The sequence below is a fragment of the Pseudonaja textilis genome, chromosome 11, assembly GCF_049901715.1.
Source record: "Pseudonaja textilis isolate UNSWEBS1 chromosome 11, rPseTex1.2, whole genome shotgun sequence".
Lineage (NCBI taxonomy): Eukaryota > Metazoa > Chordata > Lepidosauria > Squamata > Elapidae > Pseudonaja > Pseudonaja textilis.
Genome location: NC_142000.1, coordinates 13,280,915 through 13,295,823, shown reverse-complemented (window position 1 = coordinate 13,295,823; position 14,909 = coordinate 13,280,915). Strand labels below are relative to the sequence as shown.

At 44.5% G+C, this 14,909-nt stretch overlaps 1 protein-coding gene across 1 annotated transcript; it reads left to right on the top strand.

Annotated features, from left to right (window-relative positions):
* Nucleotides 1-8,637: 8,637 nt before the first annotated feature.
* On the top strand, nt 8,638-12,825 carry NUDT19 (nudix hydrolase 19). Its single transcript, XM_026719034.2, has 3 exons — nt 8,638-9,509; nt 10,670-10,877; nt 11,450-12,825. The coding sequence occupies exons 1-3, from the start codon at nt 8,844-8,846 to the stop codon at nt 11,653-11,655; spliced, it is 1,080 nt and encodes a 359-aa protein (XP_026574819.2). The 5' UTR covers nt 8,638-8,843; the 3' UTR covers nt 11,656-12,825.
* Nucleotides 12,826-14,909: the final 2,084 nt, after the last annotated feature.

The window sequence follows — 14,909 nt, the reverse complement described above, 5'->3', positions numbered from 1 at the left end:
ATTTTTGTCTTGTATTCCAGTAACTACAATTGGAGTTGGATTCTGCTTCACTGCTTAAGGCAGAAGAGATGCACATTAAAATTTTCATTGTCAAGAGTAATAGAAAGTATTCAAGCAAAGCAAATAATACAATCTTGGCTGTTCAGGTAAAATATTTGTGAACATCACTGTGTAGTGATGTAGTCAAGTAACCAAGGAAAGAATAAATCTAGAACTCCGGAAACAATTACTAAAAGTGAAAGCAATCAATGGACCAACTTGCATTCAGAAGTTGTGGGTACTCCATCACTGAAGGCTTTGAACAAGAGACTGGACAATCATTTATCTGAAATGGTCTAGGTCTCCTGCTCAAGCAGTGGGTTGGACTAGAGGACCTCCAAGGTCCCTTCCAACTCTGTTCTATGTTCTGAGTATTTATGATGCAGAAGACTATAACACACTTTCAAATTCTCCTTTGAAAAACTGCGAAGTGTTTTGTACATTAAAATTGTGAGGCATGTAGATTCCCTTGGATGTAAGCACAATTAATGATGGTGTGAGTGATTGAAGATTATTTTTTCAGAACTAAACCATGACATCCATGTTTCATAATAATTGCTCCGTTTAAACATTTCTTGCTTATGAAATAGCTACAAGATGTATGGGCAACACAACAATCTGCCTTTTTCATCTGCAGTATTTGAATTTACCAGAATGTCTCTGTGCTGAAAAATTAAAGGGTCATTTTCCCATATCTAACAGTACGTACTAAATAAGTTTTCTGGCCTTGAAAAACAGGCTCGTCACAGAACTGCAGTTTCCTTTTTTAATATCGGCTAGCCCAGGATAAACATTCATCTACTACTGATGAGTTGCGGGTCCCAGTACCAGGATGAATCAGCTGACGACCTGCACCCAGACAGACTGTCTGGGTGGGCTCCTCTTGATGGCAAAGATGACAGACACAAAGGTTTCTTTTGGTGAGAGGAAAAAGAGCCCAGAGCAAACTTTGCCCCTCTCTTTTATTGTGCAGCAAGCAGGGGGTGGGTTTAGGTTACATGAGGTTAGACAGGAACAGGAAACACTGCCATATATGGTTAATCCTTATGCTATAGCTGACTCAGGATTTTGTACAGGAACAGGAAACATTGCCATATATGGCTAATCCCTAGTGACTCAGGTTTTACACGTAGCTGTTCCTATAGTGTCACCCTATATATGTATTGTATGTGTATTGGGTTGTCTGTGTACGTGACTTCCTACTGATGTGTCATATCGCAACATCTCCTCTGTTTTTATCTTGTTTTTAGGGCTATTTACTCACTATCCTCACTGTTATGTCCAGTCTAGGTCCTCCGACTCATCCTGTCATAGGTTCATGAGAATTCGTGGTTCCCCTTTGGCAGCATCTTTGGTGAACTCGTTATCAGAGTCATCGGAATCTGAGGAGAATTGCAAGAGGGCCTTTTTCTCTATTAGCGCATTAATTTGTTTTTGTTTTGAGTATAAATCCAAATCAATTTGGCCAAATTTTCTTTTAAGGATTTCTAAGAATTTACCTATCACACATGGTCCAATGGTACATGCCAACAAGAGAAGGATAAGTGGACCAGCTATAGCAGATAACAATGTTGTTAACCATGGGGAAAGGTTAAATAGTCCTTGATACCAAGTATGTTGTGAAGTTCGTTCCCTTTCTCTTAATTTTAATCTGGTGTCTAGTTCTTTCATGGAATCTAGGACAACTCCTGAGCTATCAGCATAGAAACAACACTCTTCTTTAAGAGCAGCACATAGTCCCCCTTGTTTCAAAAACAAGAGGTCTAGGCCTCTGCGGTTTTGTAAGACCACCTCAGATAAAGAGGTAAGAGAAGTTTGCAAGGCAAGAATGGATTTTTCGACCCTTCTAAGATCTTCATCTATGGTGGCACTTAACTGGCGAAGATGCTGATCAGAAGTAACAAGGCCAGCTATACCTGTGGCCGTCCCAGAAGCCCCCAATCCCAGCAGTACAGTTAGCATCAAAGCAGTTACTACTTCTCTTTTGCCCTAAGGTTATATTGTCTAGGTTCTAGTAAAGAAACAAAATCTTCTGAGTTATATACATCAATTTTGGGAAACAATTGTACCTGAATACAAAATGATTTTTGTCAATAATACATAATCATTTCAGCAAAGTCAAAATGTAATTTGAGGAAATAGGAAGAAATCATGGTGTAATTAGTTGTAGAGTTGAGTATTTGTCCATAAGCGTCCTTGATGACCCATGTGATGTTGTGTGGTTTGTGGGCGTTAAGGCTGGTGGATGTCCCATCAGTCCAGCGAAGCGAACAGCCAAGCAGGAAGAAGAGGAGTGCTGTCATCTTTTTCGGATGATGGCTCCGCTGGTTGTGGGCGGTGATATGGGCGGACACACCTTGCAGGAACCCAAAAGTTTTGTCAGGAAGCTGGACCGCTGCGTAGCCTCGACCCCAGGTGATCAATTCGGCAGGTCCTTTCCACGCAGGATCAGGTAACTGTCTATAATAGACTAGTGGTCTCGAAGTGGGAACAGGTGGTTTAGTAAAGTGTCGAGACGCAGCAGACAGGGAGGGGTGCCAGTGAGATTGAGGAAGTTAGCGTATACAGACAAACATTCAAAATATTTTGTAATGCTGGGAGGCTAGGGGGCCCTTAAGGCCATTTGACCCCATGTATCGTTGCAATGCCAATTTTAAGGTTTGATGAGCCCTTTCAACAATAGCTTGCCCTGGCTATTGTAGGCAATCCCAAACTTGTGGATAATGGACCAGTGATAGCAGAACTCAGAGAATTGAGAGCTGATATAGGCTGGTCCATTATCTGTTTTTAGAATTTTTGGCGATCCCAGCACTACGAAGGTCCGAATACAATGATTAATAACATGCTTTGACGTTTCTCCCCTTTGAGGGGTTGCCATGATGAAACCTGAATAGGTGTCAATAGACACATGAAGGTATTTCAAGGGGCAAAAGGTGAGAATTGAGTGACATCCATTTGCCATGTCTCACAAGCCTCTATGCCCCTGGGATTAATCCCTTGAGGAAAAGTTTTTGCTTGCAAACTGCAGAGAAATGCCAAATTGTTTAACCAGAGCCTTTTTGTTTTGATGAAAATAACTATGACTTTCCCCTGCTAATAGAGGGGAAGGTTGAGGCATCTTAATTGTCAGTTGCTTGTGCCAGTTCATACCAGACACAAGCACCATGAGTTTTAGAGCCATCAGTTAAAACTGTGATGGCTAGGAGTGTGAGGGAGGTGAAGCCATTCGATGATGTATAGTTTTTTTGTTTTGGGGGCTGTTTGGAAGAGAATAGCTGTGAGGAGAGCAGGTGTGGGCAAGATAGCCAAAGATAGCAAACAGTTGGGGATGATGCGATCCACCCACACTTGCTTTAAGGTATTGTTGACTTGGGCTAGTGCCTCCAAGTGCTGTCTTGTAAGATGGACCACATCTGAAGGATGTTTCAAGCCCGTAAGGGCATGGAATAGAGGGGAAAGGGTTGCAGTAGTGACAGAAAGATAAGGCCGTGCCCAATTGAGCGTGCCAAGATATTGTTGAAGTTGTACAAGGGTTGGAGAGGAAGGGAGAGTCAGAGAAGGTAAGGCAGGAGTGGCAGCAGAAGACAGGAGTTTGTGACCAAGATATTGAAAGGGATAGTGAGATTGTATTTTTCAGGGGCTATGTGGAGGCCTGCTGTGGTCAAGAGTTTAGTGAGGATGGGAAGGGTTTTTGCAACTGTGCCTTTAGGGCCTTCAGCTGCGACCAAGATGTCATCCATGTAATGGTATACAAGAAAGGAGGGATATAGGTTGCGATATGGTTGGAGAGCCATGTCAACATAGTGCTGACACATAGTGGGAGAGTTTAGCATCCCTTGAGGAAGGACTTTCCACTGATACCTTTTGGTGGGTCTGGAGTTATTCAGTTCTGGGACAGTGAAAGCAAATAGAAGCCTATCTTGGGGTTGAAGAGGGATGGAAAAGAAGCAATCCTTAAGGTCAATAACTAGAAGGTCAAAATGCTGTGGGATAAGGTTTGGATTGGGAAGTCCACATTGCAGGGCACCCATTGGTTGAATGATAAAGTTCACGGCCCTTAAATCTTGAAGTAGACGAAATTTCCCAGATTTCTTTTTATAACAAAAACTGGGGTATTGTAGGGGCTGGTAGAAGGTTCAATATGACCAGCACTTAATTGTTCAGAGACAAGAGCAGTCAGAGCAAGCAGCTTCTCTTGGGGGAGTGGCCACTGATCTACCCATACAGGAATGGATGATTTAAGGGTAAGAGGGAGAGAAACAGACATGATGAGAATCATGAGGGAGGGGAAGAGGAAGTGGGGATGGAGGAGGGAGAATAATAAGAGTGGCTACGATAGTGTTAGCAGGTAATGAGAAAGGTCTATCACCTACTGCTGTAAGAGAGAGGCAGTTAAGAGCGGATGAGTCATAAAGAAAGGGGGCGGCGATCACCCCTTCCATGATCAAAGAGGAGTTTGGGATGAGCAAGATGGGCGTGTGAGGTGAGAGTGGGCGGGAAGTGTAACTGTGAGAGGGAGGGTAAAGACAGATCCAGGATCCTCATAGATGATAGCAGTTGCAAGCAGAACAGGGAAAGCTGATTGGGACGAAGTAGATGCAACCTTGGAGGCAGGGCTAGTTGCTGGCCCCGAAATTAGTTTCCCGAGGGGGCATTTGGAGAGGGATGTGGATTAGAGCGACATTGGCTAGCCCAATGGAAACCTTTACGACAGCGAGGGCAAACTGTTTTTGGCTTGACAGAGGAAGGAGGAGGTCCCCTTCCCTTGGGTGCACTGCCACCTCCTGGCGAACGGCACTGAGACTTAAAATGACCAGGTTTGCCACAGTTGAAACAATTCCCTGCACGGGGGTGGTCATGGCAAACGAGGAGGTAATGGCTGAGGCAAGGGCAGTGGCTTTATGCGCCTCAGTTCCCACGTTCTGACATGCTTTAATATAGTCAGCAAGGGTCTGATGTGGAATGGACTGAAGAGGTTTCAGGATTTGTTGGCAATCATCATTAGCATTAGTCACTGCAAGCTTTGAGAGAAGCTCAGCTTGCGCATGGGGTTTTCTATCTGCCGGTTGAGTGCATCTGATAGACGGTCAATGAAAGAGGTATAAGGTTCAGAAGGACCCTGAAGAATTTTATGAAAAGACAAAGAGGGTTGAGATGGGTCAGGAACCCTACGAAAGGCATTAAGAGCAGCATTACGCATGATAGGATAGCCCTCAGTAGCCATTTGAATCTCATCTTGTGGGGTGATCACAGCTCCTTGGCACAAAAGGTGATCCAAGGTGACACCCTGGGGAAGCCCTGCTGCTGCAGCCATGGAGACGGCCAAGCGGTAATCGTTGTGCCACGCTGCAAGCTGGGAGGACGTCAAAAGCATTGAAGCCATTGTTTGCCATTCAGAAAAGAGAATATTATGGTTGTTAGAGATATTCTCCAGCATGGCACGCACATAGGGTGACTTTAGACCATAGTTGGTGGTGGCAGATTTAAGATCTTTCATAAGATTCCATTCCATGGGGGCATACTGAGCAACTGGATTGCCTCCTGCCACTGGGGCTTGAAGGATCATGGGGAAGCAAGAAAGATCTTCTGCATTAATCTTCCCATTAGCTAAAGCTTCCTGAAAGGTGTTACGAAGCAAGGGGGGAGGGGTATTAGAGGGGAAGGAGTCAGGTTTTGTAAAGGAAGATTTTGAGGCTGAAATGCTGTAGGGAGGGGAGGGGGAAGGGGGAGAGGAATGCGAGGAATGTAAGGCTTTTGTTGAAGGGGAGGAGGGAGGGGGCGGGGGGCGTTTGGAGACAAAGAGTAGGTGGGTGGAGTTTCTGCTGGAAGAGGAGAGGGGGATTAAGGGGGAGGAAGGAGAGGAATGTAAGGCTTTTGTTGAAGGGGAGGAGGGAGGGGAGCGGGGGTGTTTGAAGACAAAGAGGAGATGGGTAAAGTTTCTGCTGAAAGAGCAGGGGGAATTAGACAAAGGAGCTGCTGAAAGAGCAGGGGGATTTGAAGAAGGAGGGAGGGAATCTTGTTGATTCAAAGTTGAATCAGGAGAAGGATAAAAAATATCAATCGCAGCCATGAGCGCTCTCCAGGTACAGAGAATATGTGGCGCTGCCCGAGGAGGTTGATGGATCCATTTCCCAATTTTCTCCCATGTGGAGCGTTTAAGAGTGCCATCCTCGGAATAGGCTGGGCAATGTTTTTGAAGATAGAGCAGAAAAGAGATTATAGCTTTCCTTGAAAGAGGAAAGACTGTCATGCCATTAGTTCTTTGCAGAGCATTGGCCTTCCTGACTAAAAAATGAAGTTCATCCACATGCTTGGACAGAACTTTGGAAAGTGGGGAGCCCATACTTACGAATGCGCTTGCTGTTGCCCAGTGGGTAGTGGGAGTCAGGGCGACGTCTCCCTAGAAAAGGAGCACGTTGTGAAATCACGTCGGGGTCACCAGTTGATGAGTTGCGGGTCCCAGTACCAGGATGAATCAGCTGACGACCTGCACCCAGACAGACTGTCTGGGTGGGCTCCTCTTGATGGCAAAGATGACAGACACAAAGGTTTCTTTTGGTGAGAGGAAAAAGAGCCCAGAGCAAACTTTGCCCCTCTCTTTTATTGTGCAGCAAGCAGGGGGGTGGGTTTAGGTTACATGAGGTTAGACAGGAACAGGAAACACTGCCATATATGGTTAATCCTTATGCTATAGCTGACTCAGGATTTTGTACAGGAACAGGAAACATTGCCATATATGGCTAATCCCTAGTGACTCAGGTTTTACACGTAGCTGTTCCTATAGTGTCACCCTATATATGTATTGTATGTGTATTGGGTTGTCTGTGTACGTGACTTCCTACTGATGTGTCATATCGCAACATACTACCTCTTCTGCATCCACATTTTTATTTAGCGGTTCTGTGAGGAATTAGGCTCACTTAACTTCACTTGTTTCAGTGACTTAAGGGTTGCATAAGATCAGCAGCAAGTTAATAGGCCAGGTTACATGACAAGCTTACCTACAATAATCTGAAAGTAAGCAACCCCAAGTTTGCCCGATTTAACAACACCCGTGTCAGCCCTGTAAGGTAGGCCAGCCCTGAGAATCAATTCCACGGGAAGACTAAAAATCAACTTTATTAAGACCAGCTACAACAAAACCGGGTAAGTTTGTTTGTGCTTTACCTCTTCTACCCTTCATTGAGGGAAAGACCAATATGATAAGGGTAAAGATAAAGGTATACGAGATGCTTCTAGGGTCATGTGGCCAGCATGTCTATATACTCCAAGGTGCACAGGTTGCTGCTACCTTCCATTTGCATGCTTTCAAAGTGCTAGGAGCTGGGACAAGTAATGGGAGCTCACCCCTTCGCGCTCAGTCTCGAACAAACAAACTCAGCCTCTTTAAGCTTTAACCCTCTGCGTCTTTATTGAGGGAGACGTCAATGTGAGTCTCTCCTAGTACCCTCTTTGTGGCCAGGCCTTGAGGAATGCTTGACAGTTTCTGACTCTTTCTTTTACAGCCCTTATAGGGCTCTCCGCAATCTCAATTTATATAGCATGATGCAGGCTAGTCTGCAACAAACCCCCCCAGAAGAAATGCAGCTAACTTCAGACTTGCACGCTGCGTAACTGCAGCTTCCAATCTGGAGATGGGAGCAGATGGATAAATGAGGTGGCAGCTGAAGTCTGCAGGGGTGGGGCCTTATCTCTGACCTTTGCTAGTCTATTAGCAAAGCTCTTGCAACAGCATGCCCAATGGTGCAACTCAGTAAGTCTGCCCTGGCTCGACCCTTCCACGCAATCCCCAAAAGATCATCCCTGCCCCCACCCCCAGTCTTGCCCTGGTTCCCCCCCACCCTCACAAAAAAAGCATTTCTCATCTTGACCACTTTAAAGTTGGGTGGACTTCGACTTCCCAAATTCCCCAGTCAGGATAGGGTAGCTGTCTATTTATGACTGGAATTCAGCCCAGAATTATGGTAAACAGTTGTGTAAGTTGTTAAATCAACAGGTCACTCCATGACCAAGGTCAAATTTTACAAACTTTTTTTTTTGGGGGGTTGTTAAGTGAACCTCACGGCCAATAAATGAATGCCTTAAGCACTAAGCAAAAATAGGGTAATCTTCCATTTATGACTGGAATTGAATCCAGAATACTGGTAATCCAGGTCACTCCATGACCACAGTCAAATTTTACAAACTTTTTTGGAGGGGGGGCAGTGGCCGTTAAGCCAAGCCAATAAACGAATGCCTCAGGCACTAACCAAAGATAGGGTTGTCCTCCATTTATGACCCAAATTAAACCGAGAATACTGGTCATCCCTTATGGAAGTCGTTAAGCAGGACCACAATCAAATGTTACAAACTTTGGTTTTTGGTGGTCGCTAAGCGGGGTCCGCTAACCCCACTGTGCCAAGAAACGAATGCCTCTACCAGGAAGCAAACCTAGCCCTCCCCTTCTGACCCTAACTGAGCCCGGAATTAGGACCCACCCGTAGTGGAGGTCATTAAGCAAGTCCCTCCAAGACCAGGGATCCAGTTTGCAAACTTGGCTCGCCCAACGACACCGCCCGTGCCAACCTCCCTTCCCAGCCCAGGAGGCGGCGCGTTCCCAGCCTGGGTGAAATCTCCCAAGGAGGCGGGAAAGGCCGAGTCGGCTTCTTCCCCACCGCAAAGCGACCTAGCCCGCAGGGCAGACTTGCAAAAGCGCCCTTGCCAAGCCGAGAGGGGAGAGGAGAGGCGGCCGCGGCCTCCGTCCCCGCGCCGAGCAAGGAAGCCAGCCGCCCTTCAGCCCCGCCGGGGCCCTTCTCCGCCCTGGCATGACCTCCAGGCCCTGGCGGGAGGCTGCCACGCTGATCCTGGCGGCGGGCGGCGGCGGCGGCGGCGGGCGGCCTCCGCGTCCCTCCGACTACCAGGTGCTGCTGCTGCAACGGAGCGCCCGGAGCGCCTTCCTGCCCCGCGCCCAAGTCTTCCCGGGCGGCGTGGCGGAGGCCGCCGACTTCTCGCCCGCCTGGCGGGAGCTGCTGCCCGAGGGGCCGCGCTGCGGGCTGGGCGCCGAGCCTCCCGCCCGGCCTCCGCTCTTCACCGCCCGCCGGCCCGAGCTGGGCGAAGCTGCCTTGCCGGCCGACGTGGCCTTCCGCATCTGCGCCATCCGGGAGACCTTCGAGGAGAGCGGGCTGCTCCTGGTGGTGCCGGCCGGGAGGGACCGGGGACCGGCGGCTCCCGCGCGGCTTCTGCCGGCCGGCCAGCTGGAAGAGTGGCGGCGGCAGGTGCAAGACGACCCGGGCAGCTTCCTGCGGCTCTGCCGCCGCCTGGGCTGCGCGCCCCACTTGCGGGCGCTGCACGAGTGGAGCAACTGGCTGACCCCCGTGGGGCGAAGCGGCCCGGCCGGCCGCCGTTACGACACCGCCTTCTACCTGTGTTGCTGCTTCGGGCAGGAGCCGCCCGCCGCCTCGCACGACCGGCGGGAGGTGGCCGATTGCAGGGTGAGGAGGAGGAGGAGGAAGAGGGCCCGGGAAAGGCCACTTGGCACGGTTTGCAAAGCTCGGGGCTCTGGGCGGGCTGCGAGCAGAGACTGGGCATAGAGAGGGGACTCTCCGACTTACAACGGTCCGTTTAGTGACTGTTCGAAGTTTCAAGGGCACTGAAAAAGGGGGCTTGGGACAGGGACGCCCCTTCCAGCCTTTTGGGCACCAGGGACCGATTCCATTTATTTATTTTTTATTTGTCAATTGCTTACAAGATAATAGGTATAAGTAAAGACATAGTTATGAATACATGGATACATATAAGAAAATATAACATACATACACACACACACACACACACACACACACACACATATCATCTGCCATCATCAGGCTTCTGTATTGTGTTCATCTGTGAGTCAGACTTTGAGATTCTGCTACAACTTTAAAAGCACAACTATAATGACGTGGCAAAATACCCAAACAAAGCTAAATAACATACATATAAGTACCTGCGAAAACTTAAGAAAACACACAGACACACACTCACACATATACACACACATACATATATACATATATACATCTTTAAAAAAACCAATAGGACGGATGATAGGCACGTTAGTGCGCTTATGCACGCCCCCTACAGACCTCTTAGGAAAGGGGTGAGGTCAATAGTAGACAGTCTAAGGTTAAATTTGGGGGGTTTGTGGAAGAAACCACAGAGTCAAGTAGAGTTTTCCAGACATTGACCCCTCTGTTGCTGAAGTCGTATTTCCTGCAATCAAGTTTGGTGCAGTTTGTCTTGAGTTTGTATCTATTGTGTGCTCTTTTACTGTTATGGTTGAAGCTCATTTCCATTTCTGGAAGATGGAGAGAGCAACCAGTGGTTATACAAGATGCTTCCATGGTCATGTGGCCAGTATGACTATACTCCAAGGTGCACAGAATGCTGCTACGTTCCACTGAAATGAATAGCTATTTATCTACTAGCATTTGCATGAGGAGCATAGGCTAGGAGCTGGAGCACATAATGGGAGTTCATCCCTTCACACTCAGTCTCGAACAAACAGGATAAAACAGTCACTGAAAACACCAGAATCCCTTCTACAGAATATCCCTTTAATTGGGAAATTACGTGGCTTGGAGATTGATCTTAATGCTTCATTCTTTTTCAGTGGTCAACCCCTTTAGAAGCTGTTGAACTTTTTAACTCAGGAAAAGTCTGGATAGCACCACCGCAGCTTTATGAGTTACATAGGCTCTGCCATTTTTCATCCCTTCATGATCTGGAGAGGTTTAGCTCAGAACGAGCTTTAGAAGGTTGTGAACGCTGGATGTCAGTTACGTTGACGGCTTCAGATGGCCACATGCAATTGTTGCCAGGTAGGTAAAAATGAAGGACTCTGGTTTATTGATGCACTGAACACTAAACAGAAGCTGCAACCTGAATCTACCTGTCTGAATAAGTGGCTCGCTGGGGTCATATGCCAAAAAGTGCTTAAGGCAAAAGCTAAATAATGAAATTAAAATTTCCTGATGTAAATTTCACCTAGTACACTTAGTAGGATTAATGAGCAGATATTCATTAGTCTTTTGTTATATGGAACATACAGTATACTCAACTATAATGCTACGTACTTGGTTGTAGAAGTGCTGTATACTGTGAAAGCAGTAATCGTGGTTTGTAAATCTTGGATCATTGCTTAACATGTTTATGAACCCAGTAAATAAAAAGTACAGTTTGATTGCATTTGTATTTTCCTGTGCATCCCTACTTTAATACTTCTGCTCTTGGTATGTTGAGACACAAACCTCTATTAAAAATAGTGTCTCCTAGTCAATATTTTGTCACAACTTTTCATACCACTATTTAGACTGAAGGTAATATTAGTATCAAAAATTCATATTTATACCTGTAACTCTGCATATAACTGAGAGAAATAATTATATTTTAGGTGACGATTTATATCCAAAAGACCCTGATTTTACTGGCGAAAGGAAACCTGTGTGGACCACAAATAAAAACATTGAAGAACTAATGAAAGAAGCAAGAAACCATCACCGGATAGTAATACGAAGCCGTAATAATATAACTATCCACATGAATATTGAATCTAAATATAAACATATAAATCCAGTTAGACTGGACTCTAAAATGTGAAATAATGTGGATTGCACCAGTCAGTTGTATTTCTCATACTGGAATTACTAAATTTTGAGAGATGTTGGAATAACAATGAATCACTATAATAGCACTGTGCCATTTTGTGGACATACCTCAATATAAATGTAAATTATTTAGGTTTCAAGTTGTGTTGATCAGTGTAATTATTCTTGTCATGCAAATGTGCCAATTCTGGAATAGAAACCTATCTTCTAAGAACCTGAATTTAATTTACTTGTTTGTTTACTTGTATGTTATAGCTAAACTGATATATCCTTAAAAAAAATTTAAGGTGATTTGCAACTTCATTATCATTCAGTACTGTAAACAAAAGACTATCACATTATATTTTAACACATTTGAATTATTATTACAGTTATTATAAATGATAAGTAGGCATCCAGAGTACATGGATTTGGGTCATGGCAGCGATTGCTTGCCTTGACGCTGATTTCAGAATAGTGGGTATGACCAAATGATTGAAGCTCCACCCCTTTTCAATATGCTTTTAGTGCATGCAACACATCTTAAAAGGAACAGAACTTTGGTCATCCAGGTGCATCTGCTGTTTTAAAGGCAGTGACCATTCCTGCAGGTGCCGCTGTTGACCAATAGGTCATTTGCCAAAATTGAAAAGAACTGAACAATTTGAATGTATGTAACAATATATTTTTCTCTATCTGGAAATCATATTCAAAATAAGTGCATTGCAGACTGTAAATGCATATATTCAGAACTACTTCTGGGAAGCACTTAAGTGCCATTAAAGGCCTGGACTTCTGTTCTTATTTTTATATATATATATATATATATATATATATATATATATATATATATATATATATATATATATATATATATATATATAATTTTTATTGGTTTCTAAAACAAACATAAACAAACAAAACATAAAAACATCAAATCATCTTCCATATATGTACATACAGTGTGCTGGTTGGTTTACAAATTGTTTTGTGCTTCCATTTCATAGTCTTCAATTATAATTACATTGTATATAATCTCGTATTTTCAGTCAATATATTAAATACATTAATATCATTATCAATCAATCATTTGACTATACTTTTGTTCATTCATGTTTTCCAAAAATGATCATTTTAATGGTTCTTTTATTCTTGCTAAATGAAATAAATACTTTTAGCAGTATTTTTAATGGTTCTTTTATTCTTGCTAAATGTCCCACAAATGGTCATTTCTCCTCAAATACTATAGGTTTAGAACTAGCTGGATTTTTACTTTTTAATATATCTGGGTGAAAACTCAAGATTGTGCAAGACAAGTCATTACACCCAGGGCCATAAAACATTGAAAATGTTTCTTAGCCATATATATAAAGCAGGGCTCTTCCAACTTAACAGCTTTAAGACTTGTGGACTTCAACTCCCAGAATCCCTCCTCCAGTCATGTTAGCTCAGGAATTCTGGGAGTTGAAGTCCACAAGTCTTAAACTTGCCGGGTTTTGAAGACCTTTGATCTAAAGGATCAGATGCCTTCTTTTCCCATAGTTAGTGCCCAGTGAATCCAATAAAACATGGAAATCCAGTAACAAACAGAAATCCATTAAACATGCCAATCAATGGGGCCTGTGTGTGTGGTTATGTATGTACACACACACACACACACATATATCTCCCATGGTTTTTCAGGTAGCTTTGGGTTGTGGCTGCAATGGGTTGCTCCTGTCTCCCTTTTTATACATTTTTAAAGATTTAGTCAATCAATTTCAATAGAATGGAATGTGTTAGCTTATTATAATCCTTCCTAGTCAATCAGTATGAACATCTTCCTCCTATGCAATCCTTCCTTCTTTTCATATGCTTAAAACGGACGTTTCCTTATCTATAATTACATGCATACTGTCTAGTCTCTTCTTAAAAACCTTCAGTGTTGGATCTGAAGGCAACTTCTGTTCCATTGGTTGATTGTCCTTACTGTTAGGAAATTTCTCCTTAATTCCAGATAGCTTCTCCTTTGATCAGTTTCCAACCATTGTTTCTTGTCCTGCCCCGTTTCTATATGTCTATACATAAAAGGGCATTTTATCATTCCTATACATATATCTTCCTATGCATAAGATGTATGTTTTCCTTTACATAAGTTTTACCGTGTATTTTATTTACAACGGCAGGAACCAGCCCTTTCTCCCGCCCCACCCCCACCCACGGCACCTTTGAGAAATAAAAAGATACACACACAGAAACAAAACTTCCGGGTCTGCGCAGACGGGCCGCGCGCTGGCCAAAACCCGACGGCAGAAGGGGGGGCTGCTGCGCATGCGTCATCGCCGCGGTTCCGCCCCCTGAGGCAAGACGGAGCATGCGTCAGGCCGCGTCGTCGCGGAGGGCGCAAGTGAGCATGCGCGGGTGGGTTCGAATGGCGCCTTTGGCGGGAGCCTCGTGCTTGGAGTTGGGTGGGGAAAGGGGGGGGGTCTTGGCTGTTGAGGAAGACGCGGAGGGTCGGGCGGAGGGAGTGGAGGCCTCAGGCTCTGGCCGTTGTCTCTCGGCAAGTCGCCCCCGTCCTTCCCAAACGGGAGGAATCCCCCTTAGGTTAAAAGCCAGCGTCTAGGTAGTCCTTGCATAGGTGGTAGTGGTGATGGTGGTGGATGGGAGGGCAATAATAATAATAATAATAATAATAATGAGGATGATAATAATAATAATAACAATAACAAGGATAATAATAATGAGGATAATAATAATAATACAATAATGAGGATAATAATATAATGATAATATAATAACGAGAATGAGGATGATAATAAAATAATAAAACAATGAGGATAATAATATAATAATAACGAGGATGAGGATAATAATAAAATAATGATGATGATGATGACAGGTTTTGTATGTTGGTTTTCAGCTCAGTGAGGTTCTCGTCTTGGATGAAGGACTTAAAAATCAGACTTCTTCATATTAAAACCATGATTTTTTAAAAACCGTAAACACACCTAAATCCTACATGTTTCATGGCGTTTGCTTATTTAATAGTCTAAATGTGGGAGGCGTCCAATTGGCATCACTCTTCAGAAGGAAGTGCTTTTTTTTAGGATGGGCTCCTTCAATTCATTTGTTTTCCCAATTTCCCACTAGCTGCCTGCTCTGGATTCCCCCGGGTTTCCTTTGCTTTATTGTAATTTCATTCCGTGTTTAATATTTATTTCCCTGATTAGCCCTCTGTTCTGGATTCTCCAGAGAGCTCACCCGTCCCAATTCTGGATAGCACTTCAC